Source organism: Dipodomys merriami, unplaced genomic scaffold (assembly GCF_024711535.1).
Source record: "Dipodomys merriami isolate MVZ:Mamm:240054 unplaced genomic scaffold, mDipMer1.0.p SCAF_2, whole genome shotgun sequence".
In the NCBI taxonomy this organism is placed as follows: Eukaryota; Metazoa; Chordata; class Mammalia; order Rodentia; family Heteromyidae; genus Dipodomys; species Dipodomys merriami.
Window position 1 is genome coordinate 32,078,753 of NW_027203381.1, and position 26,253 is coordinate 32,105,005.

Here is a 26,253-nt window from a genome sequence, read left to right on the forward strand (position 1 = left end):
CCACCAGCCTTTAGCAATAAAGCTCAGGGGCACTGCCTACCTCCTGAGTTCAAACCCAAGCACTGGCATACATATACACAAAACAAAAAAGTTATAAAATACTTACCAATATTTTTTAAAAGCATGTGTGAGTAGCTAAGATGACAGTTAGGGATAGTGTCCTTATAGAAGATCACGAAAGTTTAATCAAGGTAAACTAGCAGGTAGCAGCTTCTCTATGCCCAGTACTACACATCATCCTGATCCTTTTCTACTACCATGGACTTTTGGTTTACCTTTGTTATTTTGTCCTGTTTTTGTTTTTGTTTTACAGTGTGTGCCTTCTGAGGAAAGTCACTTAGGCCTCCAGGAATGACAGATACATTCCAAAATATGTATGAGTGATATTACTCACAATGTAACAAGAGAAAGAGAACACATATGGTGTAAGGCCATTGCCTTAGGAGATAAACTTGAATCTGACCCCATGTGTTCTAAGGTAGAAGAAGGTCAATGGCATTGTTTAAGCAGTAGCTGAATCTAGCAGGAGGAAATTTGAAAGACCTCTATTCTTTCTTCCCACTTTTCTCAGGGCTTCAGCTTTGAAATCACAGTAGCACTTACCCTGGGCTACTCTAACCACATGTATTATTGGAAAAGATTAAATGCATGATTCACTTCACAAAGTCTAAGTTAATACAAAAGATCTCTACACCTTTTGCTGGATATGCCTGGTTCCTGTCCCATCCTGTTATGATACATTTCCCACCATTGCCAATAGCTTGACAGTCCCCCAATGATTTTGTCCTGAGGCCATTTTCATTCCCAAAAAATTGATAACAATGAACTATACAACTTGTGGGTGGGGATGGGAGGGAAAAATTGGGATAGAGCAAAGGCAGAGTTAACGCTGTCCAAAAAGAAATGTACAGCTGGACATTGGTAGCTCAGACTTTTGTCCTAGCTACTCATTACCTGACTTATGAAACAGTAACCCCTCTGTACATCATCTTTATGGTAACAATTCAAAACATCTATCTAAATAAATTACTGAGAACACCAAAAAATTTTTCTCTCAAGTTAAAATTTTAATTTTTATTATTAATTCATAATCAATATTAAGGTCTTTAGATATTAACACAAAATTGCAAACTTTATTAAAATAGAAGCTATAAAGACACTATTATATATTAACGTAAATAGTATATTGTAATAAAAAATATAGTGCATATAAAAAAACAAAAATTATGAGAAAAATTGTTTTGCCTTGGTATTTGGCTTAATAGAAGACAAGTAGGTTCTTACAGCTGTCTCCGAATTAAATTCAAGATATCATCATGATTAAAGAATGAGAAGAAAATAGAGCCTCAAGGAGGAATGTAGGTGAAAAGGGCAGAGTATCTTCATAACCTTTTACATCATCATGAGTGTCCTACTTAAGTAGTATGCCCAAACTTAACCAGGCTGCAGTTTTCCATCAGTTAACTTTTCATATTATTGCATTTGAATGGATCCTATGCCAGGTGTGATTTTTGGAGTTTCATTACTCTGACTTGTGGAAAATCCAGGTTTACTGAATTATTCAGATCTCCCATATCTGATGAATCACTTGGCTAATAGCCCCCCCCATCTCTTCAGGAACGTTTATAATTATTAGGGAAACTGTCAAGTTCCTAGTAGCAAAATTTTCCAAAATTTAATTTTTGAATGAAAATTTATTTTATTGAACGCTAAGCACTCACAGTCTCATTCGTGTTGTAAGACAGGTACAGGCAAGTAGTCAGAAAAGAAAGCCTTGTTCATTGTCTGTATCTCAGTCTAGAAAGTTCTTTTAAAAGGGAGGCCAATGACTTTGTTAAACTACATTTTCCAGATGGGTGACTTGGAGGGTGAAAATGTCACATTTCAAGACTTCCTGCTATGGCGTGGCTCCTAATACATGGAAGGATGTGGGGGTAGAGGGGGAAGGGAAGCCAAGCATGGGGTGGCACATCTGTAATTTCAGCACTCAAGAATCTGAGGCAGGGATATCTCATGTTTGAGACTGGCCAGGGTTCCTATCCCAAACAAACATACAGTAGTTGAGAAGATTCTCTAACTAATCCACCTAGAAAAGACAACAGATTGCCTGTTTTTGACAAGGTTTACCGGGCTACCATAGATCTTATGCGTAAGGAGAAAGAGAGAGAGCCACAACTGTGCACTATCCACTGGGCCCATGGATGCAAGCTGGTGATAGGGATGATGTCACAAACCCTGGATTTTCCCATCCCCTCCTTGATGATAGAAGCTGACACCTCTTCCAGTGCACACAAGATCCATAACATTACTCAACTACTCTAGGACAGGACTTCTGCTTTGACAGGTGCTGCTGTGGGTGTTCAAGTTGTTGACTTTGCTCTGAGTGGCCAGAAAGGCAAGGTGAACACGGACAGGTGAGATGTGACTCACAGCTGGTTTCAGTAATAATTAAAGGGAAAGAAAAATATTTGCTTCTGAGTTGAAGAGTCCATTAGAAGTGTTTCCATAAAGTTGGAGCATTCTGAAGGTTTATTCCAGGGCCCAGAGCACACAAGAAGGAAGAAGGAGGACAGTGGTTTTTCTCTTTTTTATCTTTCTGACAAAACAAAGTACAGACTGCTGTTCCATCTTCACCTAAGAGAAGAGAGAGAGAAATAATAAACTAGCATAGAAATCATGGCCACAGTTACAGAGGCAACGCTATCATTAGTATGAAACATTTCAGACCTGAGAGTCAGGAGCCAAACATAACCTGCATATTTCACAGACAAATGACTTGATCTGTTTTAATTATGCCAGAAACTTCTGAGCTGACCCCAATATAGAGGATCTTTGGTACTAATCTAGCCATTTCCTAGTATGAGGCCATGAATTGAAGAGGGAAACAAGCTATAGATTCTACACATTCTTACAGATAGTCTCCTTTTAAAATTGTTTATTGGCATAAATTAGCTAAACAAAGGGGATTCGTTGTGGTGCTTACAAAATAAATGTACCTTGATCAATTTTTATTTATTTATTTATTTTTGGTCATGGGAGCTTGAACGCAGGGTCTGGGTACTATCTCTAAGCTTTTGTGCTCAAGGCTAAAACTTTAACACTCTGAGTTACACCGCCACTTCTAGTTTTCTGGAGGTTACTTGGAGATGAGAGTCTCAGACTTTCCTGCCTGGGCTGGCTTTAAAGTAAATCCTCAGATCTCAGCCTCCTGAGTAGTTAGGATTATAGGCATGAGCCACTGACACCTAGCCTATATTACCGTACCTTCCTTCCTTCCTTCCTTCCTCTTCCTTCCTTTCTTCTTGCTAGTTGTAGGGCTTGAACATAGGGCCTGAGCACTGTCCCCAATGTTTTTTGCTCAAGGCTAACATTCTACCACTTTGATCTACTGTTTCACTTCCATTTTTGAGTAGTTAATTGGAGATAAGGGTCTCTCTGACATTTCTGCCCAGCTGGCTTTGAACCTCTAGCCTCAGATCTTAACCTCCTGAGTAGCTAGGATTACAGGTATGAACCACCACTGCCCAGCTTGTATACATTACTCTTTCTTAGACTATCCTTCTCCCTCCTCTTGTTCCTTTTAAAGTTTTAGTGGGTTTCATTATACTATCCTTATATGCATATATGATATATATTATATATACGTAGTATATAAACATAATGCATATATACTGCTCTTTCCCCCTCCTCCTTCTAATGGTATATATATACCAGATATACTAATCACTTATATACTATATATAGTATACATAGTGTGTAAAAACATATATATTGTACTCATTATATTCACTCCATCCATAAGTTTTCCTTCCCCCTCCTCCTTCCAATGGTGTCTCTCTATCATCACAAAACTTTCCTCCTCAGCACAATATCTTTATTAAAAATATGGTTACATGTTTGCTCATATGAATGAGAAGGTGAGTTGGTGGGTGGTTTGGTGTGAAATATGAAGTAAAGATTAAATTGTAGAGTAAACTTAAAACTTCATGACCAGGATGTAGCTCAGTGATAAGATGTATTTGCTTAGTGTGGATGAGGGACTGATCTCCAGTAGTGGGGGGGGGGGGGAAGGTGAGGAAGGTGGTTCCTAAGGTCAAGTACCTGCAGAGAGAAGCATCAGAGCCATTTGGATGGCACAATCCACAGTCACAGCTCTCTGGCTTTGAACTGAAGATTGCAAAGCACTGTTAGCAGAGCAAATGTGAGGCTGTGAAGAACATTTACTTTCCTCTCAGAAGAGTGGGGAAAACTGTGGTGTTGGGGACTCAGATCCAAGAATTCAGGTTCCGAATCCATTTCATCAGGCTTAAGAATCATTGCGTATGTAAAATCCTCTCATGATAATGACTTCTGATGAGAGAGGAACCACTCATTCCCCCTTGATCTTAACTTGGGAGTCCAGAGTCAGAAAGAATTCATGGGCTTCTGTGAATTAGAGAGGACATACAATTACATCCAATTTTTATTAAGCTGTCACTACAATGTAGCATTGTTCTTCCTTATGAAAACAGTCAACAAGTCATAGCAAGCACCTGTGACCTTGTTAACAATAGACACATATGTTTTCACAAAAAAAAATCACAGTAAGTCTGAAATCTCAAAATATTGTTTATACTCAATTTGCTACCTCGAAATTATGGTAGTATCTAGGCTTACAGCTAGTTGGCGCCATTTAATGCATGAATAAATGAACACATGTACTACTATATTTTTAAAAATTACTCCTTTGCCAATAGTATTTCAATATAATCGGTTCTCCTCTGTATTTTATTTAGTGCTTTTAAAATATTGTTCTGAGAAGAAATCAGCATAATGAGCCTCATTAGACTAACAAAGAACTCCATGGACCAAAAGTGTTAGGGTGAAAGCTGCCTCTTTCCAGTGAACCCTTCTTCCCTGGACAGACACTGCACTGAATTCTTATGAAGGGGAAGGCTGTGTTTTCCTGACAGTTCCCGGAAGCAGTCCAAACCATCAAGGCAGAGGATGTTGGGCAAGCTGCTTTATCCATTAGCACCATAGAAACAGGGCCCAGGGCCAATGAGTGTGAACAATGCTGTCTACAGAAATGCCTGAGACAGGCCTAGCAAGGGAAATTATTTGCTTTCAACTAGAAATAAAGTTACGGAGACAAAAATCAATAAATGTCTAATTAAACATTCTGCCAAAGATCATATGTCAGATTCATTGGTTGTTACATTTAATATTCATACATATTTTTACAGTTGAAAACAAAATCAGATCAGATGGTTCTCATTTTGGAAGAAATCTCAAGTAAACATGATTTTTAAAAAAAGACAATAAGCAAAGGAAGATATTCTTAAGGAGAGAAACACAAAGGCACTATGCTCATGTGCATCTGATCTTATAAAATAATATTTATCAAAATGAACTCTGGGAAATGGAAATGAGGTTTTTATTCTTCATTGCTGTTTTTGTTTTCTTTTTGTTGTTTGTCTTTGGGAAGTTAAAAGGGGCCACAGAAATGGAGGGACAAAAGATGAACAAAAGCAGCAGTGATACTCACTAGATACTATGTTGAAATGAACTATACAACTTGTTGGGACGGGAGGGAAAAATTGGAAAAGAGCAAGGAAAGGGGTGACATTGTTCAAAAAGAAATGTACTCTTTACCTGAGTTATGTAACATAACACCTCTGTACACTGCCTTTATAATAACAATAGAAAAAAATTAAAAACAAAAACATAATAAAATATTAAAATTTACAGCCAAATAATTTTAAAAGAAGAATTATAGGGCTGGGAAGGTGGCTCAGTGGTAGAGCGCTTGCCTTGCATGCCTAAGGCCCTGGGTTCGATTCCTCAGCACCACATAAGCAAAAAGAAAAAAAAAAAAGAAGAATTATAAAAATATACACAATCTTTTCATGGGAGAGACTATATTGAGGCAGTGTACATGCCCATATACTTATGTTTAGGAAAGACCTTTTTACTCTCAGAAATGATGCATGTCTGGTTTTCTAAAAACCCTCCAGAAACTGTGCCTTCATCTCGAGTAGTAGCATTACCCTGGGGAGAAAAAACTGCCATGCCCGTTTCTGTTTGCCTACTCCCAGTTGCTGACTCTCTGCTATACTCTTTCTGACTTTAATAATAACAAAACAATCTTTTTTTTGATACTCATGCATGCTAAGCAAGCACTCTGGCACTTGGATAACATTTAGGATACCCCCTCACCCCCAGTTTAGTTTCTTTTTCAAACAGGATCTAGCATACTGGCTCAGAGCCAGTCCTGGATCTGATTCTCCTAACTCCATTTCCCAAGTAACTGGAATTACAGGCATGTACACACCACACCCACCCACAAAAATTATATTTTAAAATTAAGTATTTTTTATTGTGAAAATACTGTACAGAGGGGTTACAATTACATGAGCAAGGTAATGAGTACATTTCTTATCAAGCATTGTTGCCTCCTCCTTTGTTTACCCTTCCCATCCCTTCCCATATTCACCCCCCACCCCCTCTACTCTCCCCCCACCAAAGTTGTAAAGTTCCTTTTCGATATAACATCTTGTACATCTCATTGTTGCAATGGGCCCACATGTATCCCTATTTAGACAATTTGTTTTTTTCCCTTGCCCTCCCCAAATTATACCAATATCAAATACAGTGAAAACAGGGGCTATTATTATTATAATTGTAAAGATACTTATAATTAAAGTTCAATTTCCTTCTTTCTCTTTTGCCAGACCTAGGGCTTAAACTCAGGGCCTAGGCATTGTCCCTGAGTTTCTTTTGCTCAAAGCTAGCACTCTACCACTTAAGCCAAAGCGCCACTTCTGTTTTTTTCTGTTTATGTGGTATGAGGAATCGAACCCAGGGCTTCATGTATGCTAGGTAAACACTCTACCACTAAGCCACATTCCCAGCCCTACAGTTCAATTTCAATCAAAACATTTTTGAAGGATGAGAACTTGGAAAAAATAATTCTCTAGAATTACAGAAATGAACATCAAAAATTAGTACCAAATATTTTGAAAAAGACAGATAAGACTGTCAGGAAAGGAAGAGACTTTTCTTCCTGATAGATATTAAAAGCCACTTGAAATTAATAATAAATACAGTAACAACTCAGGAATTGTGGTAGATTAATAAAATAAATCCTCAAAACAGAACAAAATATAAAAATCCACTACATTATGAAGATGACATTTAAAACCAGTAAGAAGTTAGGCATGGTGGTACATATCTATAATTCCAGCACTCAGGGGGCTGACAAAAGAGGACTGATAATTTGAGACCAACCAAAGATACGTATAAAGACTCTGGCTCAAAAAGTAGACTAGTGAACAAATAATAGGTTATTGATATATGATGTTAAGGTCCTACATACACACTCACTTTAACAAACCAAAAAGATTCAGGGCACCAGTAGCTCACATCCATAATCTTTGCTACTCAGGAGGCTGAGATCTGAGGATCACGGTTCAAAGCTAGCCCAGGCAGGAAAGTGTGTGAGACTCTTCTCTCCAATTAATCACCAGAAAACTACCAGTAGAGCTGTGGCTCAAAGTGGTTGAGCACTAGCATTCAGTGGAAGAGCTCTGGAACAGCACCTAGACCCTGACTTCAAGCTCCACAACAGACAAAAAAAAAATCAAAAAGACCAAAATTTTATAGCATCTGGAATTTTGTAGCATCTGGAACTAGCAGGGCAGAGTTAAGGGAAGGACCTTAGACTTTTACACAAAGGAAAGTCAGAATGAAGAAATTCTAGTACATGGGTTGGGAGGGAAGGAAAGTGGGAGAAAAATGAGGGTAGGAGTAGCAAGTTTGAAAAGTAATGTACTCACCATCTTACTACACAACTGTAACCCCTCTGTATATCAGCTTGACAATAAAATTTGAAAAAGAAAGAAAGAAAGAAAGAAAGAAAGAAAGAAAGAAAGAAAGAAAGAAAGAAAGAAAGGAAGGAAGGAAGGAAGGAAGGAAGGAAGGAAGGAAGGAAGGAAGGAAGGAAGGAAGGAAGGAGAAGGAAGGGAGGGAGGGAAGGAAAAATAAGAGAGGGAAAGAGAGGAGGGGGAAAGGAGGGGGAAGAGAAAGAGAGAAGGAAGGAAGGAAGGAAGGAAAAGAAGGAAGGAAGAAAGAAAGAAAGGAAGAAAGGAAGGAAGGAAAAAGAAAGAAAGAAAGAAAAGAAAAGATGGGCTGGGAAGGTGGCTCAGTGGTAGAGTGCTTGCCTTGCATGCATGAGGCACTGGGTTCGATTCCTCAGCACCACATAAGCAAAAAGAAAAAAGCCAGAAGTGGCGCTGTGACTCATGTGGTAGAGCGCTGGCCTTGAGCTGAAGAGCTGAGGGGCAGCACCCAGGCCCAGAGTTCAGGCCCCACGACCGGACCCCCCCCCCAAAAAAAAAGAAAAGAAAGAAAGAAAGGAAATTCTAGTACAGAAAGACTATGTATGTATAAGGACAAAGTAGTGGATTCTGGAAGAGAAACTAATGCTGAACACAGAATATCCCTAAAGCTCTTCTGCTCAAGGCGAGTGCTCGACCACTTGAGCCACCAGCACCTGGCTCACCCAAGTTATTCTTGAACTTCAGGGCTCATATGATCCTTCCTGAGTAGCTAGTACTACCAGCATATTCCACAATTCCTGAGCTAGCTTTTTATTTTAGATAAATTATTCCATGCCCGCTTACAGGATGAATAAAAGAAAAAGCTAACATTAGAAGCAGAGGAGACAGGAGAAATTTCCAGAAATATTTAGGAATAGAAGCCAGATTGTGCAAGTTTAAGGGAACAATACAGGAGTTGCCCACAAATCTCCATTTATCCTTGAGGTACGTATTTTAAGACCAAAAGGGACAGATGTGGCTGAGTGTTGTAGCACATATGTGTAATTCCAGGACTTGGGAGGCTGAGATAGGAAGATCATGAGTCTAAGGTCAGCCCAGGCTGCATAGTGAAGCCATGTCTCAAAAGGGTGGAGGTGGCTGTCATGGAACCAAATTAATATCCAGATTAAAAAAAAATCTTCACGTAGAAAATTCTGTATACATTTCTTAATTGCGTTATAAATAGGATGGCTTAATCCCTTGCTGATCCATTATACTGGTTTTTGCCCTGGCGATTTTTTTCCTCAGTTTGAAAGTCTCTATTATTTCTGATTAGCTTGAAGCTGATTTTTATCTCCTTTTCTCAGGTCTTGTTTCTTTCTGCTAGATTAACAAACCTGCTTTCTTCTTTTCATTTTCCTAGCAACCAGCAAACACTTAGCCCATTAATATCTACTCAACAAATATTTGTTGAACTGAACCAAACCAGATGACACCTCGATAAAGTTCTTCCTTCCATCCCTCCTCCCCCAGATGCCAGGCATCCTCTCCTCCCACACTGCGTTCACTCAGTCTGCAAATAAGCATGGAGCAACTACTTTGCTCACTCCATTTATGTGACAAATTGTTGACTAATAAACATTTATATGTACATGGTAGCCACAGGTTGTATTTTATGGTATTTGGATGCTATGTTTTTATGTATATGTGCTGGTACTAGGGCTTGAATTTGGGGCCAGAGTGCTGTCCCTGAGCTCTTTTGCTCAAATCTAGTGCTCTACCACTTGAGCCACAGTGCCACTTTTTGCTTTTTGTGGTTAATTGGAAATAAGAGTTCTCTCAGACTTTTTTTATTCTTGCCCAGGGTTGGCTTTGAATCATGATCCTCAATCTTAGCTTCCCGAGTAGCGAGGATTACAAGCAGAAGCCACTGGTGCCCAGCTAGATGCTATTTTTAACACACAAAAAAACCTAAAATTTAATAATATCCATACTAATATACCCTACATAAGATTTCCAAAGTTTATCCTCTACCAGGTGTAGGAACCAGAAGGTTCCTTCTGAGGCCAAGAACAAACTCTTTAGTCTTGGCTTCCAGGAGTCCTAGAGCTGCCTCATTCAGGAATTTTTCTTATCTCACCCACCACACCCTGAATAACTTTCTGTTCTGTCTACTTTGGCTGCCTTACTCTGTCCTGAGTACACCTTGCTGTCTCCTGGACGTATACAGGAGGAACACTTCTCCATTTATTATCTTGCCTGTTTCAGCTTTCAAAGTCCAGGCAAACTCCAATTCCGGGCATGAAGACTTCCTCCCTCCAGAGATTCTACACTTTTTATCTTTTCTGTGCCGAGGTAAATGTTATAGACCTAATGTCTTTATCTACAATGTGATAAGTTCCTTGAAAACAGGATGATAAGACACCTTTGCCCCCCTCCTCCTCCCCCACTCCATAGTTTTCAACCAAGTGCTATAGTTTTAAGTAGTGTATACATAACTTAGTGTAAGTAACATGTCTTTCAAATCATAGCTCAGTGTTTGGCATTTGGGCTTCTTGCTAATGATAATATTGAGGTTTGAACTCAGTGCCCCATGCTTGCTTGACTTGTACACTACCACTTGAGCCACAACTCCACCCTGACCTTTTGCTGGTTATTTTGGAGATGGAGTCTGAGGACTTCTATACTAGACTCACCTTGAACTGGTATTCCCTAGGTCTCTGCTTCTTGAGTAGCTAGGATTCCAGGCAAGAGCCACCAGTGCCAGGCTTATGGTGAATGTTGGCTCAGCTACTCTGTCCACACCTCCCATTTTCCAGGTATTTTTTTCTCTATTTCCCATCAGTTCAGTTAAGCTGTGTGAGAAAACACTGCCCTCTCCTCATGAATCAGCATGTATTACATATTGTTATAAAATGATTGTAATCTAAAATATATTTTTTTGTTGTTGTTGTTGTTGGTCATGAGGCCTGAACTCTGGGCCTGGGTGCTGTCCCTCAGTTCTTCAGCTCAAGGCTAGCACTCTACCACTTGAGCCACAGCACCACTTCTGGATTTTCTGCTTATGTGGTGTTGAGGAATCAAACCCAGGGCCTCATGTATGAAAGGCAAGCACTCTACCACTGAGCCACCTTCCCAGCCCTATACATGTCTTTTAATAAGTGAAATCGAGTAGAAATTTGTAGGAGGGTGAGATTCTAAGGTGAATGTGTAGGGTGACAAGCAAATAAAATTACCCTTGGTAAGTCCTTAACTGGTCTATGAAAGCATACTGGGGGGGGAGGGGGGAGTGACCATAGGAAGCAACCAGCCATTCCTATATAGCAGACCACTCTGGGGCTAATGTTTCTTGAGAGCAAGACTCATGAATTGTGCATTGGATGAAACTTGACTCTGCATGTGTGCACCTGCCCTGTTTCACATGTAAAACACAATTGTGAAGATATGTGCAGTAGACATTGCAAATCAGTCCTTCTCCCTTCCCAGTTCTCTTGGCCCCAATATACCTGGCTTCCTGTTCTCCTTGGACCTGTTCCAAGCTGCTATCTCCAAAGACTCTATGGGTATAGACATAGACTGCCACCTTGTGGCATATACATATATAGATATATGTGCTCTAAGCAGCCTTGCTGTCTGCTTTCTGCAACTTTCCTAACTCCAAACTCCTCTTGGCACAGATAAGCAATGTGTCACTAACCAAACAAACAAGGCATCAGGTGCTTCTTCTATCTTGCTTAGTTTTCCAAAAGCACTAATTTTCAATATCTCAGATCTACCTACAAAAGCTGGAACAACAGTATAGCAACTAATAACCATTTAGGTTTTGTTGTCTTAAAAGGCAAGAAAAAAACTTCCAGCCGGGCATGATGGGCTCACACCTGTAATCCTAGCTACTCAGGAGGCTAAGATTTGAGGATTGCAGTTCAAAGCCAGCCTGGACAGGAAAGTCCATGAGACTCTTACCTCCAATTAACCACTAGAAAGCCGGAAGTAGTACCGGAAGTGGCATAAGTGGTAAAGCGCTCCCCTTGAGCTCAGGGACAGCTCCCAGGCCCAGAGTTCAAGCCTCATGGCCGACAAAAAAACAAAACAAACAAACAAAACAAAAAACAAAAAAGAATTTCCAACATTCCCAATAAACTTTTATAAAAACTGAAGCAGGGCCTGTCACATATAAAAAGCAGTAGGCAAAATGGTATTGTGTAACCATAAAGAAAGCAGATTCAAACCCAAGCATTTTGTATATTAATTCTTTCAATCCTCACAAACCATACACTAAGAATGTTGTCCAAAACCACACAAGCATTAACCTGTGGATCATCAAAACAAATCTCATCTCTTTCCCCTTTTATCTGTTGCATTCACTTTAGTTTCTATAGTAGTACTGAACTTTATTGCAGAAAACAGTCCTTAGATAGTTATTAGATTCTCATACCTCAGCAAATTCAAAGCCAGCCCAGGCTAACAGTCACACACACACACACACACACACACACACACACACACACACACACACACACACACACACACACACACACACACACACACACACACACACACCAAAATGCCTTGAGAATATCTGAAACATGGCTAACAGTCACACACACACACACACACACACACACACACACACACACACACACACACACACACACACACACACACACACACACACACACACACACACACACACACACACACACACCAAAATGCCTTGAGAATATCTGAAACATGGCTGATGGTAAGGTCAGGGAAATGCAAGAAAAAAAAAAAAACATTTGGCTAGACTCCTCACCTGCCTTTTCATAGTTACTACACAGGAAAGAAGACCAACCAACTTTCGCCTACATGTGGCAACCCCAGGGCCAATACAACACAAATTGTTTTTGCAATACAAATCTCAAGTATAACTTTAAGATTAATTAGCTTTCCTATTCTGAACAAAAGATGTTACTAGCCAGTGGTGGCAGCTCACATCTGTAATCCTAGCCACTGAAGTGGCTGAGATCTAAGAATCTAAGTTCCAGAGCCAGCCCAGGTAGACATACCCAAGATGCTTATCTCCAATTAACCAGCAAAAAGCCAGAGTGAAGGTGTGGCTCAAGTGGTAGAGTATCAGCCTTGAGTGAAGTAAAAAGACTTAAAGAAAAATCTAATACAAAAAAAAAATCTCAAAACAATGTAAATCAAAAGTAGCCAAGATAAAATATTTACTGGGTGCTTCTATTTACTTAAGTATAAAAAGTAGACAAAAACATTTAGCACAAGAAGTTACAGACAGTGGTGAGCTGGGACTGGAAAAATGAACAAAGAGTTTCATAGGATTCCAGGTATGACCTTTCTTGATCTGGGCACCAACTGCTCATATTGCTGTCTGCATTTTCAACATAGTACATCATTACTGCCCATAGAGCTGAAACGTCCTTCCTTAATACTGAATGGCTACAACTCATCTGATTTTATCAGTGTCCTGTAGTTCACATTCAGCCTTTTTAACTGCTCTTAAGTTCTGTACAGTAAGAAAAGCCAGGCCGGGCACGGGTGGCTCACACCTGTAATCCTAGCTACTAAGGAGGCTGAGTGAGATTTGAGTATTACAGTTCAAAGCCAGCCTGGGGAGGAACGTCTGTGAGACTCATCTCCAATTAACCACCAGAAAACTGGAAGTGACACTGTGGCTCAAGTGGTACAGCACTCACCTTGAGCTAAAGAGCTGAGGGGCAGTGCTCAGGTCCAGAGTTCAAGCCACATGACTGACCCCCCCCCAAAAAAAAAGCCCAAAAAAATGAAAGAAAGGGAGGGAGGGAGGGAAGGAAGAGAAAAAGCAAGAAGTGATGTTGTGGCTCAAGTGGTAGAGTGCTAGCCTTGAGCTGAAGTGCTCAGTGGCAGCGTCCAGGCCCAGAGTTCATGCCCCTCAACCGACCTCCCCCAAAATTTTTGTTCAATAGATCTACCTTCTCCGGTCCCCTCCCCGCTGCCCCACACCCCCCACTCCTTTGAGATAAGGTGTAGTTACAGAGCCCAATCTAGCCACAAACTTAAAATCCTGTGGGGACCACATCCCTAAAAATTCTTGAATCCTCAGTATTTCACTGCATCTTTCACAAGTGATTTTTAATTATTTTTGTGATTGCCCTGGGGTTTGCTTTGTACTTAACAGGCATTCTACCACTTGAGCCACTGCCAGATCTAATATTACACTGCCACAAATGATTTAATATTGCTTAAATGGATCAATGTAGCCTTGGACTTGTACCCTGTGACTGAAAAAATGGCCACATGGGGAAATAATGATCAAAACAAAGAAAGCAAAAAGTGCTAAGATTTAAGTAAGTGCACCAAAGGCACTATTACATTTTAAAGTGAATGTATGAAGGGGTAAGTGGGACTGAATTTAATCAAAGTATACTAATGCATGCATGGGGAAAAAATCACAATGAAACACCTTTGTACAAGTAATGTATGCATTGGTGGCTTGCACCTGTTATCCTAGCTACTCAGGAGACTGATATCTGAGAATCAAATTTTGAAGCCAGCCTGGTCAGTAGTCAGAAAGTCTGAGACTTCAATTAACCACCCACAGTAGAGCTGTGACTCAAGTGATAAGAATGCTAGCCTCGAGGGCTTAGGGAGATTGAAGGAACTTTATAAAACCTACTTAAGAATATTTTATGTGTCAGCCCTGGGGCTTGAACTCAGGGCCTGAAAGCTGTCTCTGCACTTTTATGCTCAAGGCTACTGCTCTATCACTTGGAGCCACACCTCCACTTCCCACAATTTGGTAGTTAAGTGGAGATAAAAGTCGTATGACCTTTCTGCCTGGTCTAGCTTTGAACTGTGATCCTCAGAGCTCAGCCTCCTGACTAGTTACAGGCATATGCCACTGGCATCCAGCTTAAGAATTTTAAGAACTAAGCCTAATGTTTATGAGTAGTGACTGTCAACAGTTGTGATGTTCATTAATCTTACTCATAAATACCAAGTTTGAAAGTTTATTATAGGATACAAATCACTGAGAAAGAAAAAATACAATTTAAAATATACTGTTCAGTGCACAATGCCTACATGCCTCTGATCATATATTTATTGACATGAACTCCAGGAAATGGAGACAAAAATAACAAAATTAAAAATTACTGTTCATGCTGCATGTATGGATTGGTTCACGCCTGTACTTCCAGCACATGGGTGGTGGAACCTAGGTCAGCATGAACTACTTAATGAAACCCTGTATCTCTTTCCACATATATGTGTGTATACAGCATTATTACATACTTAATATATTTCATAATAGCTTTCCCTAGTAAGTTCAACTTAACAAGATTTGGTTGTTTTATGGTATTGTAATAAAAAAAATCAGGAAAAAACTTATTTCCCCCAAACAGATCTCCATATTTCACAGTAGGAATGTTTTGTTTTTCAAAAATAATCTAAATCTAGATATAGTGATATATATATATAGATATATGGATAAAGTGATCCATAAAGAAAAATCAACTGTGTAGTTCTTGGTTTCTTCTTAATTTTATTATCTTTATGTAGTTGTACAAAGGGATTTCAATTCAACACATTAGTTTATGCACATAATGCATCTTGATTCATGTCCTCCTTCCGGAGTCTCACTCTATTACCTCAGGCTGGCTTCAAACAGTCTCAACCTTCTTAGGGATGGGATTACAGGCATGCACCATCACCAAGTCCTTTCCATTATTGTACTCTTCTGAACCCTGTTATACAGGAACTGGAATGTATAGCATATCAGTATAGCACATGCTTATTACCACAGGCAAGGTTCTGAATTCAGTCCCAACTACCAAAAGAAAGAATACTTGTTATACAGCTAATTCTAAGATAGTCTGAGCTCAGTGGCCAGTAGTGCAGTGATTGCCCTTTTTAAATCCCAAGACAGGACAACTGCTATTAGGCTAGAGCATGGATGTGAGTTGTAATATCTACTTCCCCCAGTCCCTGTTCCTCTTCTAAATCTTGTTACATATGCTTAACCAAGAAGCTCAATAAGTTAGGATGATGTATTTGGCAATACTCTTGAAGCCTAAGATACTCCTACTTAAAAAGGGCAATTTTTCTACATAAGGTGTTTATTAACCAATTAACTTTTTGCTTAACAGGTCTTAAAATCTTGCTGCCAAAACACTTTATAGAAGAGCTTTATAATGTTTAATATCTGAAACAGATTTGAAAACAGGTTATGAAAAAATATATAACAAGCTGGGCACCAGTGGCTCACACCTGTAATCCTAGGAGGCTGAGATCTGAGGATCACAGTTCAAAACCAGCCCAGGCAGGAAAGTCCCATGAGACTCTTCTCCAATAATCACCAGAAAAATGGATGTGGTGTTGTCACTCAAGTGGTAGAGTGCTGGCCTTGAGCTGAAGGACAGCGCCCAGGCCCAGAGTTCAAGCCCCATGACCAACACAAAACAACAACAAATAGTAATATAAGCATGTGGTAGCTTTCACCTATCTACCTTTTAAAGTACAAAAGATATCTTTTCAATATTAAAGTGTCTTTCAGTATTAAGAGTTAAATTGTATATATGCCTCTAGACAAAACTTTAGACACACATCTAGGAGAAAACCACTTTTAATTGAAAAATAAAGCAATACATCTCAAATAAGACTCTTTAACAACATAAACTGTAATTTGTTGAGAGAATAGCTTTCTAAACGATATTATGAAATTTAGCTATCAGAGTACTAATACAGCTTTCCTCCTTTATCCTGACTCAGCTATTAGCAATATTAAAATAAGAACCTTTGTTCCATGAATTTAATTTCCATGAATAAAACTGCAAAGCCTGTCCCTGTTCCCAATCCACTGACATAAAAAGGGGAGTTTTTTTTTTTAAACAATTATTTCCATACTGAGGTGGTCCCAGAGAAAAGTAGGGAAAAAGTCACTATTTTCCTTATGAAAAAAATCTATGTAAGACACACACACACACAAAAGTCTACTAATATTTGTTATCCACAAAACTTCAAAACACAAGGTGATCTCTACTACAATTTTCCTTTTAAGAAGTTTGCAAAGCCCAGAATCATTTAAATTGACATACTCAACACATTATAAACGTTGAAAGAATCTACTAAAATTATTGCTTTGAACTGGAAAAAACTGTCAGAAGTCTCTTTTGAAAAAGAGTTCATTATACAACCATTTTTAAAGTTACAATCATGTAACACAGAGAAAATGCTGAGCCACACAATAAACTCCATTCTTAGAATGCAGAACAAAGGCAGTAAGATGTATGGCTTTTTGTGTGTGACTGTATTACAATCTATAAATAAAGTCATAACTGTTTGACTAAAAGCATTTTTACAAAACTCCACTTCCAAAATTAACGTTTTTATTAAATCAAGTAAAAAAATGTTCACTGTAGAAAAGTCAACAAGGGTTTTAAGGAAACCAAAATATACCTTTTTATACAATATATGTATATATTAGCAGCAAACTACTTTGGAGATTTTGTGTTTAAAGAAAGCATAAACATTGTATATTAACATGGAATGTCTGCAAAACCATTCTTCATCTTTTATCCTGTGATTTGACCCACCTACAAGATACATTATAATTCCTGTTACTGAATACTAAGAACAAACCTAGTTTTGACTTTAAAGTAGTGAAACAGTGGCTGGCAAAATCTATCTCACTACATCAGTCACACATTATTTTTGAGAGTAACAAATGAGCACCATAGATAAGCAAGTATTTGTATGTGTAAACTTAATTTTTAAGATGTAATAGCAGCCAACTATACCACTCAAAATCTTAAGTTTTTTAAAAATTTGGTGACATACAAAATTTAATCAAATCAGATAAATACTTCAAACCTATACTGTTAGTCCATTTTAAAACCCTTAATAGAAATTCTGTATACAACCTGAAAAACTGCATGCAAAGTTACATGTGTGTGTATTAAACTTAAATGTATTTGCAGAATACAGTATCAACAATTTTGTTTCTAGTAAGTTTAATTTTAGCTAATGAGGATAATGACTATTGAAAGGTCTGAGGCCAAAAATTATATAGCTTAGTATATCTTGTCACATGAGACTGATATTTCAACTGTGCATGAAAGAAAATTTTCTCTTGATATTTCCATCTATAACAAAAAGAAAATAGCCTTACAATGAGCTCTCAGAGATAAAATTGGGAGAAATATCACTAGTCTTCAAAAATTACTAAGTGCTATATAAATACAATTTGTTTATATTTGAATTCTTCAGCTAGAATCTGCATTTTAAAAAATTTCCTTTGGATTAATCTACTTAACGCTTCAAGTTTCCATTCTGCAACTCTGACGACTGGCTCAGATTTGTTAGGTTTATAGCAATCACAAATTTTAGAATCTACTACTGCATATAGAAAATAGTAAATAGGAAGAACTTCACCAAAATTTAAAAGCAACATAATAAAAAGTTCTAGAATATATAATATAAAAAAACATAAAACAGGGATTCCCTTTTCACATTAGTGAAATATAATCCTTTTTATACTTCTAAGCTATCTTTAACTTTTGTTTCTTGTCAAGAAGATGAAGTTTTAAGGTGGCCACTTTTTTCAATTAAAAACTGAAACAATAGACTGAATTACTTTATTAATATACACATCAAGTTACTGAAATGTTGACTTCATGTAGTTTTCCCCTTAAAGATGGCACTTGCAGGTACAAAGATGCAGAGATGTCTATAGATTTCAGATGTTTACTTGAAAAGATTCTTCCACAGCAGTTTGATACTGGGTTTCCTCATCTAGCTGAAGATTCTTTTAAAAAAGAAATAACATGTCAACAAGAAAATAGTTCACTATTAATATATTTTGCCCAACACATCATATATGATACATATTATCAGGAAAGTTTATGTATAATATAGAGTATCCTTTAAAACATAAGACCAAGATAGGTGCCAGTGGCTCACGCCTATAATCCTAGCTACTCAGAAGGCTGAGATCTGAGGATCACAGTTCAAAGCCAGCCCAGGCAGCAAAGTCTGTGATACTCTTATCTCCGTAACCACCAGAAAACCAGAAGTGATGCTGTGACTCAAGTGGTAGAATGCTAACCTTGAGCTGAAGAGCTGAGGGACAGAGCCCCGGCCCAGAATTCAAGCTCCATAACCGACCAAAAACAAAAACAAAAACAAAAAAACATACTATTTACTCTAAGTTTTATGACCAATAGATTTGCTTTAAAATATATTAAGTCTTTCAACTGACAACTCTGAATGATTAAAATTCGTACTCTGAATGATTAAAATTTAGTTTTCTATGGCAAGATAAAACAATCTGACAGATCAAAATTACCTGACAAAATGTATTTCCATTTTTCCAAAAATAACCTTCCAGATTCTTCTGATATAATGAAAATGTAGTAAGAATCTATAGTTACTATATAAAATTACTGAAATACACATGAATCTCATATACATTTAAATTGATTTGAAAGAGATGTGCAAATTGCAAAAAACACCTTTAAAATGTATCAAGAATAATACAATTTCAACATCTGAAAGCAGAGAAAAATATAAATTTTATTCATGCTATTGTGGGAATTGTATAAACCTGTAAACCTGTGATTACCTAAACTAGAAAAACAAGTATCAGCCAGCCTTTGTCAGGATGTTTTTTTTTTTTTCTTTCAAGCAAGGTTTCTATTTTCCTTTCTGTTTTTTATTCTCTCCTCTCCCCATACCCCCAGCCTCCAACTCACAATCCTCCTGCCTCAGCCTACCTAGTGTTAGGATTACAAGCCAAGCCTCGAAGAACTACTCAATTAAATAAGCTATGAGTTAACAAAAATGGAATAAAATGAAATTTAAAAATTAACAAAATATCATTGTCTAGCTTTCTAAAAAAGAGTTACTAAGACACATTCAAGAAGTAGAAACTGATGCCATTTTTGCTTTGATTGAACCTTTTTTACATACTGTTAACTTCCCTCATTCACAACCTGGCTTTGTCTGATTTAATAAAGTTCCTTTATTAAAAAGAAATGTATCTCCTACTATCTATCTCCTACTATCCTCATTTAATAGGTAATTTATTAAGTCTTCTCTAGAAAAAAAATGCCAAATACCTGAAGGTAAACGAATACAATCCCCTTTATATGTTGTTACTATTTTACTTTTAAGTAGGTTTAATAATTCCTTAATTCTAGATAGTCTGATAGAAATTATCATTTTGTTAATCTGGGGCTTTACCCCTTTATTAACTCTCAACATAAATCAACTTTGACCATGGTCTATAAAATAAAATTTACCATGAGGGTAGGGATGGGAGAAGAGGAAATAGAACAAAGTGATAAAAAGGATTGATACTGATCAAGACTAAATATACTCATAACCCGATTCATGGAATTGAAACCTCTTTGTACAACTTAGTAATAAAAAAATTTAATAAACTTAAGTGAAACAAAATAAAGTTCACCAATATTACTACTAAACACCCAAGAAGTTGCTCTACATCCAACCACTCTGATATAAAAAGCTTGTCTCAAAACTCAAATCTAGATTACAAAATTAGTTTAACTTGAACATGAAAATAGTATTTTCTTAATCTTCAAGAATTCACTTACCACAAATTCTCCATAGTCAAACTGATGTCTTTGATTTAGATGACTAACAAAATTTCTAGTAATCTGGCTAGGATCTCCCCAAGGAAGAGATACACAGATAGGACATGTCTATGGGAAACAGATTGTTTTAAATAAAAAACAATGAGAATAATCAAACACTGTATAATTATTGAGAGTAATAAAACACAAACTTATGTTATTAAAAACACCAGGAATATCTCTGTTGTTCTTTGCTTTATTGCATTCTGAAGATTTGTAGTAACCCTGTTCAAGTAAGTCTATTGGCACCATTTTTCTAAGTACTCAAATTATCATTAACACTTTTTTATTGTGAAAATACTGTACAGAGGGGTTACAATTACATGAGCAAGGAATGAGTACATTTCTTATCAAGCATTGTTGCCTCCTTCTTTGTTTCCCCTTCCCCATCCCTTCCCATCTCCCCACCCATCCCCCGCACCAAAGTTGTAAAGTTCGTTTTTTAACATAATGTCTTGTTCATTGGTGCAATGGGTCCACTTGTATCCCTATTTAGACAATTTGTTTTTTTCCCTTCCCCTCCACAAATTATACCAACATCAAATACAGTGAAAACAGGAGTTATATCATGGGGGGAGGGACATACAAGGAACAAAGAAATCATCTTATGAAATATGTTAGAAACAATAGCAAGAAAGAAAAATGATTTGAGTCCTTATTTTGGGTTCATTTGGCCTAACATCAACTTATCTGACCATTTCTGCTTGCCTCAGACACATACTAGTTATTGCAAATAAGGGAAACCATGGGACCTATGTTTCTTTGGACCTGGCTTACTTCATTCACTTAATATAATTTTTTCCAAGTCTTTCCATTTCCTAACAAATGGGGCAATGTCATTCTTTCTGATGGAGGCATAGAATTCCATTGTGTATGTATACCACATTTTCTTGATCCATTCATCTACTGAGGGGCATCTGGGTTGGTTCCATATCTTAGCTAACATTTTTAGCAAAAAAATTCACTGAATGTAATTTTTAGACATAGTACTATTGTACAATGAAATATAAACATAACTTTTGTATGAACTGAGAAATAAAAATGCTATGTGTCTCACATTGTAATATTTGCTTTATTGCAATGGTCTGAAATAAAATTTACACTATGTCTGAGGTATGCTCACATGTAAAAATCATTTCTATAAGCCAACTTTCATAACTACGTCACTTTCTAACCAAATTGCTTTAGATAAATGATGCTAATATATAATAAAGGAGAACTTGGATATTCTATCACTTAAATATCCAAATATACAAATGAACAGAAACTCCACCTAACATCAATTGTAAGAACAATTGTCATTAACTGCCTATAATACAAAAAAGTAGCCGAGCGCTGGTGGCTCACGCCTGTAATCCTAGCTACTCAGGAGGCTGAGATCTGAGGATCGCGGTTCAAAGCCAGCCCGGGCAGGAGAGACTGTGAGACTCCTATCTCCAATAAACCACCAGAAAACCGGAAGTGGCGCTGTAGCTCAAGTGGTAGAGTGCTCACCTTGAGCTGAAGAGCTGAGGGACAGCGCTCAGGCCCAGAGTTCAAGCCCCACGACCGACAAAAAAAAAAAAAAAAGTATATAATCATGTTTGATCTATATAATATTAGCTTCGTTTCCAGGTAAAAGGGAAATAAATTATAAAGTTTAACTTGTGTCCTTCAAGTTTTAAATGAAGTACATCTTAAATAGTGGAGAGGAGAGCTGAGTGCACTGGTATATAGTTGTAATACCAACACTTGGGAGGCAAAATGATAACAAGTTGAAGGCAGATTAGAATATATGGAATTCCAAGCCAGCCTGGACAACAAAGTAAGACCCTATCTCAAAAATTAAAAAGAGGATATGGATGATATACTGAAATGATATTTAAGGAATTATAATAACTAGACTGTAGTCCAGTTATAATAATTATAATAATATAGTAACAACTAAAGTAATGATATATTGAGTATTTTACAAATGAATTCTTAATCCAATTAAAAAAAAACAAAAACGAAGTAAAATCTCTTAAATATGAGAAGTTTCCTGGAATCTTACTTAGCACTGTTTGGGGTTTTTCTTGCCAGTACCAGGGCTTGAACACAGGGTCTTGAGCTCTCACTCAGCCTTCATAAAGCTGGTATTCTATACTTGAGCCATGTTTTGAGTCTGGCTTTTTTGCTGGCTAATCAAAGATACCACTGACAATTTTTCTTCCCAGATCTCAGCCTTCTAAATAGTTGGACTATAGGCATGAGGCACCAACACCTGGGATACTCTATTTGTATAAAGGAAACCAATCCTTTCCCTTCTAGCAGGCAAAAGGAATGGCATGCCTCCCAGAGTTAAGGGATTTTTTTTTTCTTCTTTTATTTTTCTGGGGTAGTGCTGGGAATTAAACCTAGGACCTTAGGGCCTTGTATTTGCTAGGCAAGCTCTCTGCCACTAAATTATATCTCCAGCCCTGTTTTTTCTTTTTCCTTTTTTTGAGACAGTCTCACTGTGAACTCACGATCCTCTTGCCCCTTCCTCCCAAGTGTTAAGATTGTAGGTGTACGCCAAATCTGGCTGTTTTGGAAATATATATATATATATATATATATATAACTTATCTGTGAGACTTGCATTCAAAATAAACTCTTCTAGGACTACTAACACAATGTTGGAACTCTTTGTCATTCATCAAAAAGACCTTATCATGTTATAACTCACCCTCAAAATGTCATCTGAAAGATGTGTATTGGTCTGGGGATATAGATCAGTGGTAGATCATTGCCTAGTTTGAGCTTCAGTACCATATTAATACATACAAAAGTATATATGCATCAAAGAGAAAGTATGACTCTTCTCCTTTCAACTTTATGCATCATACAAAAGATTCTGCAAGGACACAATTAAAAATGACTACTTGCTTTATTTTTATTTATGATTATTTTTCACTTGCATCATATCCACCTGATTGGATACAGTTGTCTCTATCATATATAGCAAAAAACTGAAAGGACCCAACAGAATTAACTTATACCACTGCTCAATAACCAGTCACCCATTTATCTTTCATGGCTTTACTCTTCTTTAGACTATTCTACATTACCTCACGAAGCTTCTTCTTTTTCATGGCAGACATTACTAAAATTTCGCTTCATAGTAATCATTTGTTGACAGAAAAGCAACTCATAATGCCCCATCCCAATTTAAATGAACATCCTTCCGTGTGTGTGTGTGTGTGTGTGTGTGTGTGTGTGTGTGTGTGTGTGTGTGTGTGTGTGTGTGTGTGTGTGTGTGTGTGTGTGTGTGTGTGTGTGTGTGTGTGTGTGTGTGTGTGTGTGTGTGTGTGTGTGTGTGTGTGTGTGTGTGTGTGTGTGTGTGTGTGTGTGTGTGTGGTGAAATAAATATGCTTAAATAGAAGACTGTCCTAAACACATGTACTTACCACAGGAACTATCTGAAATAGGTGGTTACTGTTACAGTGATCCAGTAAACGCTGTCTTGTAAAATTTGACTCTTGACACAAGGGACACTTAAAGGTAGGATGCCCAGAACTACAAAGCAATTTTAAATGAAGAATACTTAATTCAAAATAATTAACATAAAAATTATGCTCTCTTTCTTCTTTTTTTGGTCAGTCATGGGGCTTGAACTCTAGGCCTGGGTACTGTCCCTGAGCTCTTCAGCTCAAGGCCAGCACTCTACCACGTGAGCCACAGAGCCACTTCCGGTTTTCTGGTGGTTTATTTGAGATAAGAGTATCACAGGTTTTCCTGCCAGGGCTGGCTTTGAACTGCAATTCTCAGATCTCAACCTCCTGATTAGCTAGAATTACAGGCGTGAGCCACCAGCACCCAGCTGCTCTCGTATTTTTTGACCGATCACTGTTGGTTTGTTTTTTAAAAATTCTGGTAGACTATTAAAGGAGTCTCTCATTTGAAAATGTTTTCAGCAAACCATCTAACAGGAAACAACCTCAGTTTACAGTATTAGTGCTTCAGTTCAGTCTTCTCACAGAACTTGCCCAGCCCAAAACAAAAAAATAGGCTGAACATGGAAATATGCCTCTGTAATTCTAGTACTTGGTAGGCAGAGTCAGAAGGAATAAAGGCCAATGTGGACTACATATTGAGACCCTATCTGAACACTTTCAATCTCCACAAAAACAAACAGCAAAAACAGAAAAACAAAACCAAAAGCAAAGAAAAACTCTAGCTGCTTTTAAGTAAAAAGTCCAAACTTTTTTTTTTTTTTTTTTTTTTGTTGGTCGTGGGGCTTGAACTATGGGCCTGGGCGCTATCCCTCAGCTCTTCAGCTCAAAGCGAGCGCTCTACACTTGAGCTACAGCGCCACTTCCTGTTTTCTGGCGGTTTATTGGAGATAGGAGTCTCACGGTCTCTCCTGCCCGGGCTGGCTTTGAACCGCAATCCTCAGATCTCAGCCTCCTGAGTAGCTAGGATTACAGGCGTGAGCCACCAGCGCCCGGCTTCCAAACTTATTTATAATCATTCACCTCAGAGGAAAATTTGTTACTATGTGCTCCTTCACAATTCTAAATATCCATCTGGGTCTTCAGTAGAACACAACTGTAATCCTAGCTATTCAGAAGGCGGAGATCTGAAAATTGTAGTTTGAAGCCTGCCTAGGCCGACAAATACTAAGAGACTCTATCTTCAATAAACCACAAAAAGCTGGAAGTGGAGGTGTAACTCAAGCAGAAGAGTACACACACACACACACACACACACACACACATAAACACACACACACACACACACACACACACACACACACACACACACACACACACAAATCTAAATATCCTGTAAGTGCACCAAAGTGTGGAAACCTTGGATCTAGGACCATAAAGCATTTTTTGTGTTAATAACATGTTAAACTGAAATCTTTGTACAACTACTTAAATAATAATAAAAAATTATATAACTAGAGGGGTAACAATGCTCAACAGGAAATGTACTCATTGCCTTACTAATGTAACTGTAACCCCCTGTAGAGTACCTTAACAATTAAAAAAAAAAAGGCTTCGGGGCTGGGAAGGTGGCTCAGTGGTAGAGCGCTTGCCTTGCATGCCTGAGGCCCTGGGTTCGATTTCTCAGCACCACATAAGCAAAAAGAAAAATACCGGAAGTGGTGCTGTGGCTCAAGTGGTAGAGTGCTAGCCTTGAGCTGAAGAGCTGAGGGATAGCGCCCAGGCCCAGAATTCAGGCCCCACTACCGGACAAAAAAAAAAACAAAAACTTCTTAAAGGCTTCCATTGATCCAGGCATTGTAGTGTACATACATACAGTCCCAGCACTTGAGATGCTGAGGAAAGAGGATCACATAAGCATATAATACACAAACTTTCTCCAAACAAAATAGTTATAAAGGGAAAAAAATCACTCCTTATTGGGAACCAGTGGTAAAGAGCCTACCTGCCTAGCATGCACAATGCCCTAGATTTAATCTCGAGGAACACAAAGGAAAAATGTGTCTATTATTATTTGATACTATAATATTTATTTACTAAAATGGTTGTTTTCAAAAGCTTACCTTGAATTCTCTTGATAAGTTTCTGTGTTATCAGAGGTGGATGTTTCACTCCTGTTACTTAAGAGGCACAAAGAAACAATGTTAATATCCCAAATACTAAAGTGCATTAAAAGTGTGTTAACGATCATTAACTTGAACTGTTAGTGATGAAGACTAATTTGTTTTAAAAGTCTGAACTTCAAGTATCTTTGAACTATGAAATAATCACAGCATTAATTACTTTTCAAACATATTAAGATATGACTGCTTATTGTTTCATATTCATGTCTTTTAAAGAATGTAGTTAGCTGGGTGCTGATGGCTC

General features: G+C 37.8%; 1 protein-coding gene across 7 annotated transcripts in view; it reads right to left on the reverse strand.

Moving 5' to 3' along the window:
* Positions 1-16,386: 16,386 nt before the first annotated feature.
* Positions 16,387-26,253, reverse strand: part of Rnf138 (ring finger protein 138) — a 29,556-nt gene continuing 19,689 nt past the window's right edge. For all 7 annotated transcript variants that reach the window (XM_070029374.1, XM_070029372.1, XM_070029373.1 and 4 more), the window contains 4 exons: positions 25,950-26,006; positions 23,842-23,950; positions 20,396-20,503; positions 16,387-18,585 (listed from right to left, as the gene is read on the reverse strand). In XM_070029374.1, coding sequence (XP_069885475.1) covers positions 18,517-18,585; positions 20,396-20,503; positions 23,842-23,950; positions 25,950-26,006 — 343 coding nt within the window. In that variant the 3' untranslated portion in view covers positions 16,387-18,516. The remainder of the gene's footprint in view (positions 18,586-20,395; positions 20,504-23,841; positions 23,951-25,949; positions 26,007-26,253) is intronic.